Source organism: Macrotis lagotis, chromosome 1 (assembly GCF_037893015.1).
Source record: "Macrotis lagotis isolate mMagLag1 chromosome 1, bilby.v1.9.chrom.fasta, whole genome shotgun sequence".
Taxonomy (NCBI): domain Eukaryota; kingdom Metazoa; phylum Chordata; class Mammalia; order Peramelemorphia; family Peramelidae; genus Macrotis; species Macrotis lagotis.
This window is the reverse complement of record NC_133658.1, coordinates 273,827,638-273,845,057: the sequence shown is the minus strand read 5'-3', so window position 1 is coordinate 273,845,057 and position 17,420 is coordinate 273,827,638. Positions and strand designations below refer to the sequence as shown.

The 17,420-nt window shown below is 39.5% G+C and overlaps 1 protein-coding gene across 10 annotated transcripts in view; it reads left to right on the top strand.

Moving 5' to 3' along the window:
• KCNQ2 (potassium voltage-gated channel subfamily Q member 2) overlaps positions 1 to 17,420 on the top strand; it is a 129,857-nt gene that overhangs the window by 99,328 nt on the left and 13,109 nt on the right. For 7 of the 10 annotated variants that reach the window (XM_074227476.1, XM_074227470.1, XM_074227464.1 and 4 more), the window contains one exon: positions 15,508 to 15,731. In XM_074227476.1, coding sequence (XP_074083577.1) covers positions 15,508 to 15,731 — 224 coding nt within the window. Of the gene's footprint in view, positions 1 to 5,942; positions 5,997 to 15,507; positions 15,732 to 17,420 lie in introns of all 10 variants that reach the window. The other 3 variants (XM_074227453.1, XM_074227474.1, XM_074227452.1) reach the window with 2 other exon arrangements.

The window sequence follows — 17,420 nt, the reverse complement described above, 5'->3', positions numbered from 1 at the left end:
AAATTTCATAGTTAGACTAGGCATTGGCCAACTAAAGTCAAGTTAGGACCTCTTTGTAGTTCTAGGAAGAGTCCCTATCCCTTCTCCTGACCAATGGAGATTAGGTGCTTTGATTCCAGGGGCCCTGAGATCTGTATCCTGGAAAGAAATCTTTGCTTAGCATATTTAGATCTCACAAAAACTCAAAGGTGTCTCCACAGTAGATTTAGGAAAAAATTGTCTGTTTCTGTTTAAAAAAGAATGATGCCAGAATGAATTTTTCTCATTTTGGCTTTTGCCTGACTAAATCAGGGAGTGATTGGTTAGAGGTCTCAGGGAATTTCTTCCTGGGTGATTTACTAGCCCTGCCAACCCCATTTCCCTACTGAAATCCAACTACAGTCTCAGAATAGTTGTAGAAATTCAGAGCCAAATGTTTTCTTAGCTAGAAAATCCATTAGTCCTTAGCTAGAAAGGTCTATGGACATAGACCTTTTTTTGATGAACTCTAGTTATTGAATTTTTTTGTTTCTCTCCTGTGAAGTCTGAAAGATTTGGTGAAAGGCAGTATATATGACAAGAGAAAAGTAAAATGCTTTTGTATTCTCGAGAGTTCAAATTTTCTCATCTACACAATGATGAAGTCCGACTGGACAATATCTGTGGATTCTTCCAGTTCTGATGTGAGATTCCATAGAATTTGGGCTATTAGAGATTGTATGAGCATGAGAAGGTAGGAAGCTTGGTGCCCAAGTAGCAAAGTGTTTATAAGAGACCCATATTTGAGAAAAGAGAACAATAACAAAATTTCTTTTGTTTCCCTTAGCATGAAAAATAAGGGCTGTGCCTTCTTCTAGTTGAATCCCTTTCCCCTTATATGAGATTATGTGTGCAGCCATAGTCTCCCAAGTGCTCAGTCCACAAGCTGCTAAATAATGCCAGTCACCAAGATCATGTTTTCATAGTTGTGGTTCAGCAGCAGAGCCAGCTCATCAGATACTCATGCCTTAATCAGCTTCTGTAAGAATGTGAGGTTTGGCTATTCAAATGTGAGGTCTGAAGTTGGCTTTAGGGGCTTAAGAAGAAAGAATTAGACTCAATTCTCCATGTTCCCCACTCTCCCTGCCTCCCCACTCCTTTCCTCCCAGCCATGCTTCCTTTACACAACTGATGGTACATTGAGGAAGACTTTTTGACTTTTCCATTAGGAAATGACACCTATGACCTGAATTGGGAAGTCTAACAACTTGTGTTTCAACTCTAGCTGGAAAAGTCACCCCTGGTATTCAGGTACATCATGGCCATTACTAAAATTCTCCTTCTGGTCATTGTGCTATGCCTTCCCTCCTCTGCAGACCCATGGCTGGCTGAGAAAAGAAAAATGACATTGCTAACTTGTCAGTGATCAAATTTAGCTGAGAATGAATACAAACCCTGCCTTTGGGTAGTATCCCTGTGTGCTTTCCAGGTTCCTTTTTATGTGAAGTCAGGTCTTTCCTTTCATCTAGTTCAATATTTTCTCCTCTCCCATAGTCTCTTTCACCTGACCCCATGGTCTTGTGTTGTGAGAATGATCATGAGGTGTCCAAATGGCCTACTTTGGGCTATTCAGGCTTGTGTTGCTTGTAAGAGTGATTTGCTATTTTCTATTCCAAGTAGTTTCTAGATAGTTTCTTTGTTTCCCTTTCCCCACCCCCAATTTAGAATATATCAACTCCCCTCACCCCAAATGCTTCTAATCATTGTCATTGCCCTTTTCTGGGTCTCTCTGATTTCTGCTCTGTCCTCTTGAGATGAGGTGGCTCTCACTGAAGGCAGAATTAAAGGTGAGGAATACCAGAAACTCCTGTGATGACATTCTGTAATGTGTTCTGTATGATTCTTTCCTTTCCCTTTTCCCCCCTCTTCATTTTTCCTCATTCCTAGCACAGCCCAGTCTCTTTCCCATGTGTTTTTCAGTGAGATGCATTCTCCTGGTCTCCAGTACTTTGTTAACTCACAACATTGATGATGGTGATGTTGCAGGAATTTATCCAAACCTTCCCCTGTAGATTTCCAAACATGGTAAACTTAGGAGCTTCAAGTTTTTGTTGGGTTTTTTTTTTTAAGAAAGAACACATATTTGAAATTGGCCTAAGTACAGGATAATGGTAGTGGAGAAGTTAGTTTCCCCTAGATGAAGGCAAAGATGTAAATGGAACTTTTGGGTTTTAGGGTGCTGGCACCTTGAAACCAAAGGTGATTTGGTTCTCCCATATTTGCCTAGTGCCTCATCCCATATTTAGTGAAAGTCATATCTTCTTTTCTGAATAATGGTAAGAAATAATATTCCCCTGCATGTATGCAATTTCCATTAATTATTCTAATGGAAATGAGTTCCTGGTTTCTCTAAATAATAAAAATCATCCTATCTTGGGATTCTGATGTCACGAATATTGGTTGCTCACCAAGTCAGGTTTTTTTACTAATTAATTGATCATGAATATCTGATGCTCTTCCTAGTGTGATGCTATGGAAACCCTCCTTCATACTCTTCCTGAAAATAGGTGATGTCCTTCATATCCCTCTTCCAGAACTCCACTCAACCCTCAGTTCCTAGTAGGTGCATAAATTGATGTCATTGTTGCTCCAGGCAGGGAAGTGAAATCTGAATGCCTGTGATTCTTCAGAGTGGTTCAGATCATCAATTCTTCTTGCTTCCTTTCACAGTCTATTAAGGACTTGGCTTTCCTAGTTCTATGGGGAGCTTGTATTTTTTAGAGTTATAGTTAGCTATCTGTTTGTTCCCTTTGGGCAGATAGACTTGTTGAGAAAATTCCTGAAAAATTTCTTTACCCATTCCAGCTCCTGCCCCATAATCTGACCTGGTAGCCCTGACATTCTAGCCAAAAATGCAAAAGTCATGCCTATATTTCCAAATCTAACTACTTTAGAATATGGAATAAAAATAATAAACTGACTGATCCTTGAAAAGGTAGGAGAAATTTTAAGAAAATCCAACTTGTAGCAATAAAATTCTATTTTCTGGACACAGAAAGGTGATTCTTTAAATTGTATAATACTGAGAATGTTCATTTATGATTTTGACTACTTGAGGTCAGGATCACCCCAGGACTGTGTTGTGAAATTGATGACAAGTCTTCCTTTCTTTTTTTTAATTTTTTTAAAATTTTAAGGCATTGGGGTCATGACTTGCCAAAGGCCACACAGCTAGGTAATTATTAAGTGTCTGAGTCTGGATTTGAGCTCAGGTGCTCCTGACTCCAGGGCTGGTGCTCTATCCACTGTGCCACCTAGCTGCTTCCTCAAGTCTCCCTTTCTTGTGACCTAAGTTAGGTTGACAAAAAAGACAAACATATTAGAAAAGGAGGCTAGTTTTATGATATCTATATCTATATTTATAAAACTAGATAGATAAATAGTCCTTCTAGTGGCTTGGTCCTAAATCTATTTTAGATACCCAATTCATTAAGAATTGGTGGAATGCCGTGACTTTGTCCTTCATTTTATTTCATCTCATCTCATTTCCTGCTGACTCATGTGTTTGTGCTTGGGAGTGGGGAGGTAGGGAATCTCTACCCATGCCCATGTACTTGGGGACTTCACCTCTTTCTCCTTTCTATGTGTATTTCCCACCCTTCCACAGCCCCCTGGCATCATTGCCTTGGGGAAGTGGAGTCTAGGTGTTTGAGTCATGTTTCTGTATTGTCTGGTCTTGGCAGAGAGTCTGTGTAGGCATTACTGTGCCACCCTCATGATCCTACCTGGAGGTGAGCAGGCTATAAGCTTCTCTGGGTCTTTGCAGAGAGCTCCCTTTGGCTGATCTGAACAGGTGACAGATCAGAATAGGGAGGGAGGACATGAAGAAGGGCTACCTGCCAACCCAAATATGATCCTTTTGCACCATTCCCTTTTCTTTTAGATTTTTCAAGGCAATGGGGTTAAGTGATTTGCCCAAGGCCACATGGCTAGGTAATTATTAAGTGTCTGAGGTCGGATTTGAACCCAGGTACTCCTGACTCCAAGGCCAGTGCTCTGTCCACTGTGCCACCTAGCCACCCCTTGCACCATTCTCAATGAGGCAAAGCCTTGACCGTCAGAGTTGTGAATGATATACAATGATTCACCAAACTGACCTCTCCAACTTGCTTTTGTTGCTCTCTGAAAGCAACAAGTCTTCATTGAGGATAGCTCTTAGGTAAAACATTTGACTGTGAAACAATAGGTTACAGGATGGAACAAGTACTAGGAAGCAAGATCTGACAATTATTAGTCAAAGCTGGTTGCCATATCGAATTAGTGCCCATTCAAAGGAATCTTTGCCAATATGGAGCTTACAGTAGCTTATATAGATGTTGTAGACCCGGGCTGACACTGGAGAAATTCTCTTCATGGAATTAATTTCCTATTTTCCCAGAAAGTAAGCCATCTAAGACATCCATGTGATCTATAATAGATGGAAGGAGTAGATTTTTTTGGGGGGGTGTCTGTCCTTAAGATTTCTCTGTTCAAGGGATCATGTTAATTATTAAGTTTTTAGTTTAATTGGATTGCAGGCTGTTAAACATAGCCAAATTAAAGTTAAAAACTGCGGGAAGATAATTTTTTAAAAAGTAATCTGCCTCTTAAAAAAAAATTAAACCAAAGAAGTATGGTTTTAGGCTAAATCTTATTCCAATGATCTCAGTTTCTGGTGTGGCATCTGAAAATGCTGCTAGCAGCTCCTCCATCAGAGAGGAACATGTGGCAAAGAGATCTTCCTTGCTAACAAGGAGGCATGGTATACTGTTCAGCAATTTTCTGAATTTTATTGAGTGTATTAAATTAGATCCTAGTGTACTAGTCAACCTATGTCTGTACTAGGACCTGTACAGGGAAAGCAAATAAACATTTCGGGCCTTTAGAGGGAGGAAGAGAGGTGGGCTGTTATCACAATGTGGGCTAAATTTCTTGAAGCAACAAGTTATGTCTGCAAAGTCCTCTATGACCCAGGTGACAAGTACGTGACCTTCCAAGCTGAAAATGGAATCAGGTTTGGTTTCTCTGCATTAAAGCTATTATTAGTTTGTGAGAAATCACCCAATGACACCTCAGCCATTGCCTCTTGAATAATATTGAATTTCACTTGTGTTTCAACTTTATCTAATTGCTTTGTAACACCTATAAAAAGTGGTAGCTGCTCCACCATAGGGGAGGCCTGGCTCGGGGAATGTCAGATGGTGTGAGAGGCCAAGGTAAAATTAATTCTGACTCCTTTGGCCGGATCCATGAAGCTTTGTTGGTGTGTTAACAGGTCAATAAAGCTGAACTGCACTTTTTTCCCTTCCTCCCCAAAATGTTTGAGCTTCAAAAGAAGCAACCTCTGAGTTCTCCCTTCCTTAGTTCTGTGGCTTTGCAAGATTTGTGGCATTTTCAAACAGTTTTTGACAAAGCCCAATCCCAAGTATTATTTTTTGTCAGCATGAAAATCGCAAAAAATAATACACAAGTTAAAAGAAATGTTTACTTGAACTCTGACTTTAGAGAGTAAAAATGTATATATATATATATATATAAGCTTTTGGGAAAAAAAATAGACTTTTTTTTTCCAAGTAGGCAGAAAAATTGGTCAGAAGTCCCCTTTACTACATTTACTGAATCCAGTTGCTGCCAAAAATCAGTAAATGGTGAGATGAAGGGACTTTTTCAGTAATACTGAACTGGAGGCTGAGCAGTGCCCTCTATGCAGTTTCTGAATTGATTGGTTTGTTTTCTTTTTCTTCCTTTCTTCTTTCCTTTCCTTTTGTTCTTTTAAACAAATTGAACCCTGCACCCAGGGAGCTGCTCAGTACAGACTTCTGCTATGAGCCTGGCCCTTAAAGGATGGCGTTTAATTCTCTTTTGATGCATCTACAAACCAGAATGAAAGTCTCCTGTTTGGCGTTGGCTTCCAGAACTAATTTGTGCTCTCCCCTCATTTCCAGTAAAAGCAAACCGTGCAAAGAGTCTCTGTGTGGATGCTGCTCTGGAAACTCTAGGTACCACGGGAAATGCGTCGCACGGACTAACCCACTGCTGCACGGCCCATTCTTTCTGCCCTGCTCCCCCCTGTTCTAAATACTACCCTGCTTAATAGAGGTACTAGATGGAGGGGGAGGGAAGATCTTGGAGAGCATTCTCAAGCTATCCATCAGCTTCTATTGGGATAATGGTCCATAGCCACCCTCCTGGGCATCCTGCTCTCTTGCCTGAATCAATTCTTAAGCGATGTCCTAAACAAAGCTTCAGTATTGCAGAATGGAAAATTTCTATTCATTTTGGTGGTGGCAAAGATAAACAAGATGAGATGCTTTTCCTACTTTCCAGAGCTGGAAAAAACCAAACAAACTTAAAATTAAAAGGAAAAGTTGTGTACTGGTTTCTCTGAAAGCTCAAAATTAAACCTTCCAAGGATGACTTGATCCTACACTGTTTTCAGTGAGGCCTGATAATCTAGAACCTCTACTATGCAGTTAAACTAATGTGTAAGCAGCCTACATCGACCAAACAGATGCCTCTTCTCTGTGTGTGTTGGGGGAAGCTTCTGAGAAGCTCAGGGATGTCCCAACCCACACAGAGAAGGAGTGTTAGATACTCATCCCTCCACCCCTCCCTCCCCTGGCCTCCAGGCCAGATTCAGTGTCCCCTATGCAGACTGGACAAGATGGTGGGGAAAAAAAATCAAACAGTTCCTCCAATTCCTTATGAACTTGTGCTTCTTGACAACCTGTCTAAGGAGCATAAGACTTTTCCATGTTTTTTTCTATTATGTTTTTTTTTTCTATTGTCTTGGTGTGTGACTATGTTTATCATTCTCCTGCTTGCCCTGAACTTTCTTCCCCATCCTTCTGGCCCTTTCCATCTCCAAACTCTTCCTTCTCCAAAAGTGGAGCACGGAAAAATGTAGGCAGCCAACTCTGTCCCTTGGGGTTTTATGACTGGTCCCCTCATCGCCTGCATGCTGTCAGTGCTGATACCCAAAGGGACCTATGCTGAGTGTGTGTGTGTGTGTGTGTGTGTGTGTGTGTGTGTGTGTGTGTGTGTGTGTGTGTGTGTGTGTGTGGAAATGCAGTGAGACCAAGGACCCAGGGGGGGGCCGCATGCTTGTGACATGGCATCCTGCATGTGGTCTTGAATCCATCTGACATCCTCAGTTCCACCAGCCTTTGCCTAGGGACCATGAACTCCTAGTGAGTTTAGGAGTACACTTCCCTTATCCCATTCCTTTCTTTCTTTCTACTGCCTGCTAGAATGTATATGCCTCCAAGTCATCACCAAGCATCATGTTTACTAGGGAGGCAGAGACAGCACTTGGAACTTTTAGGAGACTTTGCAAAAGGACAAAACCTTATATTGTTGAGATAAAGATTATTGTGGCATAGGGATATATGACTCTTGGGGAACTTGAGTATAAAAAGTGAGACCAATAATTCAGGAACAGCACAAATTGAATGACTGAGGTCCCTTCTCCCCTAGCACTAAATGAAAGATTCTTTTTCTTTGAAATTCCACTTTATAATAATAGCTAGAATTTATATATAACTTTAAGCTTTGCAAAGTGATTTACATGTGTTATCGCATTTAGGTCTCACAACAGCCCTATGGGATAGATACTAATATTATTTCCATTTTCCAGATGAGGAAACTGAGGCAGAGAGGTAAAGTTATTTGATCAGGGTCACACAACTGTTAAGTGTCTGAGGCATGATCCAAACTCAGGCCGTCCTTATTGCAAATCCAACATTTTGTTCATTACTCCCACTTTCCTTCTGTTCCCTGAGCCTTCCCTGAGTCTATGTCTGACTTTTTCTCCATTTTTCTCTTCCACGGGTACTCTTGTTCAGGATCCATCTCCCTTTTCTTGGCTATGGGAATATAACTTGTATTCCTGTTGATGCTTTCCTGACCTGACTGTCCAGTGTTTCTAATCTCCAAAGCAAAACAAGACACAATGAATGCTTCCAGTTAATTTGGATGAAGCTAATTCCTTTCTTTTAACTAGATTCTACAGGATTCATTTCTTACACAATCCCCAATATCTCACATTTTGGACTTGGCCTTTTTTTGATGTTTCTAACTAGTTAAGATACCTACTTAAATCCTTGTAGGCTGGATGCTCTCTTTTCAAGAACCAAGTAATTGGGAAGCTTCCAAGTTGTGATTAGCAGGACATAGGCAACCTAAGGTGGCATAGAATTGAATCCCTGTCCTTAAGGAACAGAAATACATAAGCACAAATGGTAATGGTTCAGAGGATTGAGGTAGAGATAGGATATTTGCTAAGTGATGAGGAAGGAAGTCATGGTTGGAATCTTATAGAAGCAATGACTTAGAATACTGGGGAGAGAAGAATCTATTTATTTTGGGGTTTCTTAGGGAAATCTTCCAGGGGAAGAGATGACTTCAGATTAACCATGACTTCAGTTTGACACCTACGTCCTCTGATCAACTGTAATAAGTTATCATGAAGGACTTTCTGATTCTAACTCTCAAATACCCAGTCTAGGACTTTGGTCACAGTTTTGGAAAGATAATAGTAGAGCCTTCGGCATTTGAAGTCTGTACATTTGAAATATTGGAACTTAGGAACCTTGTAGGCACTGATTTCTAGTAAACACCAACTGCTTCCCCCAGTGTCAGTGATTTTGGTACACGTGAAAAGTTGAATATTTTTCCATCATCCAAACTCTCTATTTTCTTTTCCATTCTTCCTAGAATCATAGACTCCCAGAGTTGTAAGGGACCTCAGATGTCATCTAGTCCAAACTGTACCTGAATGGGAATCTCCCCTGCAGCATCCCTGATAAGTGGTAATTTCTTTTCTTTGAGATCTCCATTGACAAGAAACTCTCTCCCTATTTCAATTTGGAAAAATTCTCATGGCCAGAAAATTTTACCTTGGATTAGCCTGAAATTTGTCTCTATAACACTTCTACCTATTTGTCCTGGTTCAGTTTCTGGGACAGAATATTTTTATTCTCTCTTGCATAATTTTAAAAATATTTCAAGATCATATTATACTGAATCTTTTCTTTTATAGGCTATCACCGTTAATCCTCAATTGGTAACCAGATAGCATGTTTTGAGTCCCTTCCTCATCCTGACCACCTTCCTCTTCCCTGTGTTTTTTGATCCAGGGACACTGGTCTCCATGCTGTTCCTAACACAACGCATTCCATTTCTCAACTTTGACAATTTTAATTGACTGACCAATCAATGCCTGGAATTCCTTCCCTCCTTATCTCTACCTCTTGGGTTTCCTGGCTTCCTTCAGATCTTAGATAAAGTTCCATCTTCTTCACAAGACATTTTCTGATTCTCCTTAATGCCAATACCTTCTTACTGTTGGTTATTTGGAATTTATTGTGTATACTGCTCATTTACTTGTTGTCTCCTCAATTAAATTGCAGGCTCCTTGAGGGCAGTGACTGTTTTTCCCCCTTTATTACTATTTCTAGTGTTTAGCACAGTGTCTGGCACTTAATGCTTTTATTTATGATTAATACTAAAATTAGATTAGTTTGGGGGACCTGCTAAATCTTATCAATGATTCTGATTGATCCTATAATCCATCAAAATCATGTGCCCCAATTTTTTTATATGAAATCTTTTCAAAGTCTGCTATATTTGTACAACTCATTAAAAACCTTCAAGTGCAAGACTTTATATTTATCCTGGTTAAATTTCATCTTTATTTGACATGGCTCATCATTCCACCCTTTTGAGATATTTTTGCATACCAACTCTGTTATACAATGTAATAACTATCCTTCCCAGTTTTGAGTCATCCAAAAATGAGATAAGCATTCTGTCTCTGTCTTCCTATAAGTCATTGATAAAAATTTGAATAAAACAGGACCAAGGATAGAGGCCTACCATCACTCATTCAATCAATATTTACTTATTTAGTAAGCACTAGGTGCTAGATACAGTGGTAGGAATACAAAGACAAAAAAATGAAATAGTCCATTTTTAAGGAACTTACATTCTATGTACCACATATACATAGAATATATACAAAAGAAATACGACATAATTTGGAGAGGGAAAGCATTAAAACCTGAGTGGATTCATAAAGGTTTAATGTGGAAAAACAGTGCTTGTGTTGGATCTTAAAGAGACTGACCTGAGGAAGGAATGCATTCCAGGCTCAGAAAATGGCTAGTACAAAGAAAGGATTAGAGACTGGAGTTGGCATTGTGTATAGGACCAGTCAGGGCCAGTTTGACTGAAACATGAGTGCAGGAAAGGAAGTAATATACAAAAAGTTTAGGAAAGATTAGTTGGAGTCAGACTGTGGAGACTTTAAGACTGTGAAGGCCTTTATATTTTAATCCCCATAAGTTTATTGAGGAAGAGAATGACAGTCACAGCAGTGCAGCTCTGTGACTCCCACCCTTCCCCCTCACCCCAGATTGGAACTGATAGATTCCTCTCTATTCCCTAGTTCTAGTTATCCAATGCAATTCAGAGCTCACCTAACTATACTATATATTATCTAGTGGATCTTTCCATCTTGTCCATAAGAATGTTTCTATATACCTTTGAAAAAAGGCTTATTGAAAAAGAATTATATTCTCTGTATGCCACTCCTGTTTCCAAGGAAATGCCCTCAGACCCTCATTTAAGTCAAAGCTCAGAGAAATAATAATTTTCCAGGCTCAAATTGACCTTGAGCTTTTCCTAAAAGTAAAAGCAGAGGATTACCTACATCTTCCAGTACTCACAGAAGTCCAGAACAGTGAAACTTAATCCCCACACTGATGGACAGAAACAGCTCCATTTGCTCTTATTATTGTGTGTGGGTATTAACATAGCAGGACTGCTACTTGATTAACTCCCTGACAGGAGTCAGTATGTAGGCAGCCTTGGGCTGTTCAGCTTGTTTGGGGAGCAGGTGCAGTGAGGGATGGCTCAATTTAAGTGTCTTCTGCAGCCTCCCCTGGCAACAAGGCTTAGCTGTCATTCTTCATTCTTGCCAGTTAAGTTGCCTTGAGTCACTTCATTACTTGAAAGTAAGAAGCATTAAACTTCAAGTGTTTTCCTTTTTCTTTTCTCTAATCTTCTTCCCCTCTGTCTGCTTGACTCTGAGGGACCTCTCTGATTAATTTCCATATGTCCTTCATTCAACCATGTGTAAGTATACAGTTTTCTGCCTTACAGATCCCACTACATATCTTGGCCGGCAGAATTGGTGCTGCCAACATAGTCCTAGCCCGCTGGCAGCCCGTAGGCTGGTTCTAACAGCCCACATCAGCATCACTCTCTTAACAGAGTAATTGCTAATCATCACTGCAGAACCAAGGCATTTCTTAACTGCTTAGTGACTTCAGCCATATTTCTCCTTGGAAACTTAGATTTCAGAGGTCATGGTGATTGGACTTTAGATCATCAGTAGCACACCATTGTCCAGGGATGTTTTAGTTAGTGGTTATTATTTTCCTTCAATGATTGCATTTATGGCATCTCTTTGAAGTTTAGGCAGTATAGTATGATGATAGAGCATTGATGCTGAAGTTTAGAAGGTCTGGACTCAAATCCTGCCTCTGACACACTATTTGTATGACCCTGCACAAATTATTTATCCTTTACAACCTCAGACAATTCCCTGGGATTTTAAATTATACATAGGTTGTGATCTCCATTGGTAGAAGAAATTTCCAGAACAACAAAATTGTGTGTGCTTTATGTATTGATATCTTCTTGAAAATAGCAAACCATTGTCTTTCTGAGGACAGAGGGTAAAAAGAATACTTTTTTAAGGATACTTTTTAAAGTGAAATAATACTTTAGTGGTTCTTGTAGATTCTGAGGTATCATATTCCTTGGGGACTTATGGGTCCTGTACAAGGACTGATGCCTGCCAAAATGGACATCTGAGTAGCTTTGACCTAACATAGTGAAGTAGTTCTTGAGATAAAGATACTCTTGCCCTTTGCTCCTTCCTAAGAGTCCAATGTAGAAGTACAGGGATCTTAGTGAAAGTAGAAAGTCTGTTGAGCTCTGGTAGTCATTTGAAGAGGCATGATGAAAGGATTTGTCTTGGGAACAAAGTATCAATCACAGAAAATTGATGACTGTGAGCTTGCCATGTCCTAATCGCTTCTAACCCTTGTCTAGAGATTGATCTGTATCTACCTGATGTCTTGACCTTTCAATTTATCTGTCTTCTCAAACTTACCTTAGATAACATTGGTAATCATGACTAAAGGGATGGATCATAAGAATTCACATGCCAGTCTTATAAAGCAAAAAATACTTCTCCTTAAGTGATCCCTTCATTCTAGCCTTCTCCTAGTTTTTGTGGGCAAGTGGTCCACTTTTCAGATTCTCTGGATTCCTGGCATTCTGACTGTTTATTTTTTTGCCCTTCTGTACCGCCTTTCTGAGTCTTCTAATTGTGTAGCTAACACATAACTGCATCAGCTGCCTACTGGATTAGGAGGATAAGGCAGGGGGAGGGAAAGGAAGAGGTGGCAAGAAAGGAATCAGACTCTGGATCAGTCAGAAATTCATTGCTTCTGGTTTTAGTGGTCTGTGTTTTACTTTGGTTTGAAAATCTATAATTTTCAAATAAATTAGAACATAATGGGCCATAATTTCTGGCAATGAGTACTGTTCTGGGACTTCCTTCTAATACTATTTTGTATTGAGGAGAGTTTGGTTGATATGAGGTAGGGTCATCTTGTACTTTTATTAAAAGAGCTGAGTTAACAATGTGTGAAGAAGGCCACTATATAAAGTGACATCATTCACAAGTAATTGCTCCACAGGCTTCCTTTAAAAGAGGAGGGGTTCCTAGAACTTCTGTGGTAGTCTGGGGAAATCTATAGACCCTTCTCAGAATAAAACTTTTAAGCATATAAAATAAAATACATAATAATAATAATAATACAAAGGAAATCAATTATATGGAAGTCATCAAAACATTTTCTAAAAAAATATACTTCAGAAGCTCTTAGTTAAGAAAATCAGAATAGAAAATATATTTGAATAGGACCTAAAAGGGTACAATAACTAGGTTCCATCATGAAAGATTCCTTTTCTTTTTGGGTTTTTGCACCAACAAAAGGAACCTCTCCCTCTATATGGTAAATCATTGGAGTGTCTTATTTTGAAATCTCCTATCTTGTCAGACTTTCCATGCATAAACGTAAGTGTCAAAATCCTCCTTGCCACATGCAGAAGAAGGTCTTTTAGCATTTGCTTTATTAATATCTCTTAGAGAAGATCCAGGGACACCGTACTCCCCTCTGAATGGCCTTTCTGCTGGGTGATAAAATGGGTTTAGATTTTCTTAGAGTGTTTATGTCCTTTGGTTTTCTCTGTTCCACCCCTTTGCCTACTGCCTTCCCTGTATCCTTCCAGCCTGAAGCTATGTCTATCCCTACAGAGAGATTGTGTTTGAATGCAGACTCTAAATTTTTTTCTATCCAGAAAATTGCATGGGAGTGGGTGTGGGGAATGGGAATGCACATTACTGTGGCATGCTTATGTGAAGCTTTCCAATGCCAAAGAGATTATAAAATTGCTTTTGAAGTCACAACAAGACCACTGGGGCTTAAAAGAGAAACATCCCTGATTCTGTAGTCAAGAGTTGCAGAGATCAATTAATTCATCCTTTATGACTTTAGAATGTGTTTCTCTCTGCCTCATATTCTTCCTCTTGTGCTGCAAGAAAGTCATCTGTGAGTGAATTGGGGGTGTCACAGTCATCTCCATGGCAACTGAGCAATGAGAAAAAAGACAGTGGGTTTAGAGAAGCCCAGTTGCAATCTAAGATAAACCAAAGAGGAACCAAAGAGTCTTTTTTTTTTCCTTTGGGAGAAAAATGCATTATCTTAAAAATGTACCCTACTAGCTAATTGATTGATTTCTAATCCCAGATGATTTTAGGGGATGAAAAGAAAAGAAGCTTACTGACCCTTATAAGGGGGGACTTGCTTCCACAATTGAGAACTGAAAGTTTATCCTCAAATACATACATATATAATATATATATATATATGTATGTATATATGTGAGGCCAATTTTAACCATATTCTATGTAGGTCAGAACGTATTATAGAAGTTTTTTTTATAATTGAAGGATGTCTGAACCCCCACTGATAGCTCCATTATTTCAGACTATCACAGAAAGGACATTTCAGGTCCTTTAAAAAAACAGGGGCAGTTTACTTTAGTGAATTTGAACTCTTTCCCTCTTCTAGACAAAGGAATTTCCATGACAGGAATCTGTTGCCCATGAGCCCCTACATTTTGGCCAACAGTCCCACTTCTTGTAGATTTTGATGCTGCCTGCCCATCCCTCATCCAAATATGTCCAAGGTCACTGATTGTCTGGTAAATGATTTTCAGCTCTCTGAATCATAAACCCATTAAGAAAGGGCAGGCTTGCAAATAAGTCAAAGTGACAATGTAATGGCATTTCTCCTTCATCCTTTTAATAAACAGACCCAGATAGTGACTTCACAAATGAGGAGACGTGATCCTAAATGATCCAAGTAAAATGTCATGTGCCGCCCCTCCTCTCAGCCAAGGACATGGACCAACACATGCTTTTGTTGTTGAAATATAAGTATTGAATCATATCAGGTTGTATACTTGTTTGTCTGTTGACTCAGTCATTTATAATTAGCCTAGCACCTGTTAGTGAGCATGGTTCTGCTTTTGGCTTTAAGTTGAGTTGGGGTGGGTCAAGAGGGAAGAAGGTATACAGGTGTGTGTTGGGAAGAAAAGTTTCAGTGTAAAACATAGGTGCATGATGAGTAAATGATAGATAAAGATAGATAAAGAATAAAGAATCCAGAAAAGAGTTTTAGGGAATGGAAGCATATTTTCTTCCCCACCCTTTTCTTCCTTCCTTTCTCTCTCTCTCTCTCTCTCTCTCTCTCTCTCTCTCTCTCTCTCTCTCTCTCTCTCTCTCTCTCTCTCCTCTCTCTCATGATCTATTTTTGACTAGCATTATCTGATTATGCCAAGGTAATTTTCTTAGTGGGTGCTCAGGGAGGTAGAAGCAGTGAGAACATGAGAACAGGTAAGAAAGAGGTTTCTGGTGCCTTTGGATGATAGCACAAAAGTGATTTAAGGATACACAAACATCACTAGTCATTCCATGGGCCTTACTCTGCCGTCTTCACCTGAGCCGGACTTGGGAACGGACCAGGTCAAGCCTGTGGACTCAAGCCTCCTGAGATTGGAGGGCATTTCTTTTTCAGCCTTCTTCATTGAGCCAATTTTTCTCTAAACTAACTCCCCTCCCCACTTTGCTTTTTCAATTTCTTCTTGTGGAAGCTGTTCTGAACCAGTCATTTACTGCCTTACCCTCTTTTAGTTTATTATATTTTTGTTCTCCAGCCAGAGACTCTCTTCCATTGAGTTGAGGTGGTGTCAGTCATAAACACTTGAAAGAAAGCCTGTGTGTTATTTCTGGAGTGACTTCTCTTGCTGTTTTTCTGTATGTGTGTGTGTGTCTGTCTGTCTGTTCCTGTTGGTTTTTCACTTGAACAGTCAGAAGGTCAGTTTGAAAGATCGTGTCTTCTCCAGTCCCCGAGGCGTTGGTGCCAAGGGGAAAAGTTCTCCGCAGGCCCAGAGTGTCCGGAGATCACCCAGTGCAGACCAGAGCATTGAGGACAGCCCAAGCAAAGTGCCCAAGAGCTGGAGCTTTGGGGACAGAAACCGAGCTCGACAAGCATTTCGGATCAAAGGTGCAGCATCAAGGCAGAACTCTGAAGGTGAGATCAAGCTGGATGGGTTCTTTCTTCAGTTTGTGTGATTCTAAAGGCTCAAACCTTTCCTTCTGGGCATTGTGGCCAGATGACAACCCAGTGTTGATTTGCAAACCAATAAGGCCTTAATGTATCAGTTATAGCCATAATATTATATTGAGGTCAGAGAAGAGGCGAAGAATAGATGAAGGCACCAAGTTCTGATCTGTAAGGTTGGCCAGGTAGTTGCCTAGAATAGTCTTCCTTACTCTAGACCCGATACTCACTCCATCCATCTGTACTACTTAGCTACCACACACACACACACATACATATCTGGTATAAACTATACCTACTTGTCTATAGTATATATAGTATACTAAGTGTATATATAGACATATGGGTGCATGTGCATGTATATATATATATATATATATATATATATATATATATATATATGTATAATATTATAGCAGTAGCATCCAAGAATATTAAACACTTGTATAATTTAAGTGTAGACAAAAATCTGTATCCCAAAGTGACTTCTATCATCATTATTGTTATAATAGGGTTGTATTTTGATATAGTACATTTATAGTCCTTTCACATATATGAGATATTACTGACTTTTTAACAACAGCATCTCAGATCGCTGGAGCTGCACCACTATTTTCATAAATGTAAAAACTTGAGTTTAAGGAGATTTAAATAAATGTCCAAGGTCATGTGGCTAATTAGTAGAAGTCAAGAACAGTACCCAAGTCTCTTGATTTTTATATTTTGACATAACAAGCTGCCTCCAGAAACAGAGCAGATTGTTTTTATTCATAGTTCTGTTCCTCTCCATTAACATAGCTACTCAGGAGTTGGAAGGAAAGAAACAAGTATTTATTAATACCTACTACCATGTGCCACATACTCTACTAAGAACTTTACAAGTTGAATTCTCATGATAACTCTAGGGGGTAGATGCTATGGTTGTCTCCATTTTATAGTTGAGGAAACAGAAACAAACAGGGTTAAGAGACTTGCTCAAGGTTACAAGATAGCTAGTAAGTGTCTCAGGCTGGATTTGAATTCAGATGACTCCAGCCCAGAGCTCTATCTACTGAGCTGCTTCTGGATTGCTCTATTTGATACTGATGTTCTTCATGTACAGTGGAAAGAGCCTTGGTATTGTAGAAAGAACACTGAACTTAGTGTCAAAAGTCCTGGTTTCACAATCAAATCTTGCCTAAAGACAAATTTTGACTAAAGGCAAATCATTTGACCATTCTGAGCCTAGTTTCCTTCTCTGAAAATGGGCATAACAATCCTTATTTTTGCTTATCTTGATCAATTAATCAAATAAAATTTGTTAAGAGTCTGCCATGTTCCAGGCAGGGATAGGAAATGGGATACAAATGCAAAAGGGAGAAGAATACGAGCTCAAAGACCTTACAATTCTATTATGGGCAGATATTATGTTTAGAGACAAGTAAATACAAAATTACACAAAATAAATACCCAAATACTGAGATTTGGTGGGGAGCACTAACCACATCATGAATGAGTAAAAAACCCTCTTGAAGGGTGTAAAGATGTCTCTTGAGAGAGCCAGTATTACCCCAAAGAAGAAATAGAAGATACCTTCCCCCTTCTTTTGTAGAAGTTGGAGGGTTGCCAATGTGGAACATTGCCTATATTTTCAGACTTTTTGGATCAGTGTTGCTGATT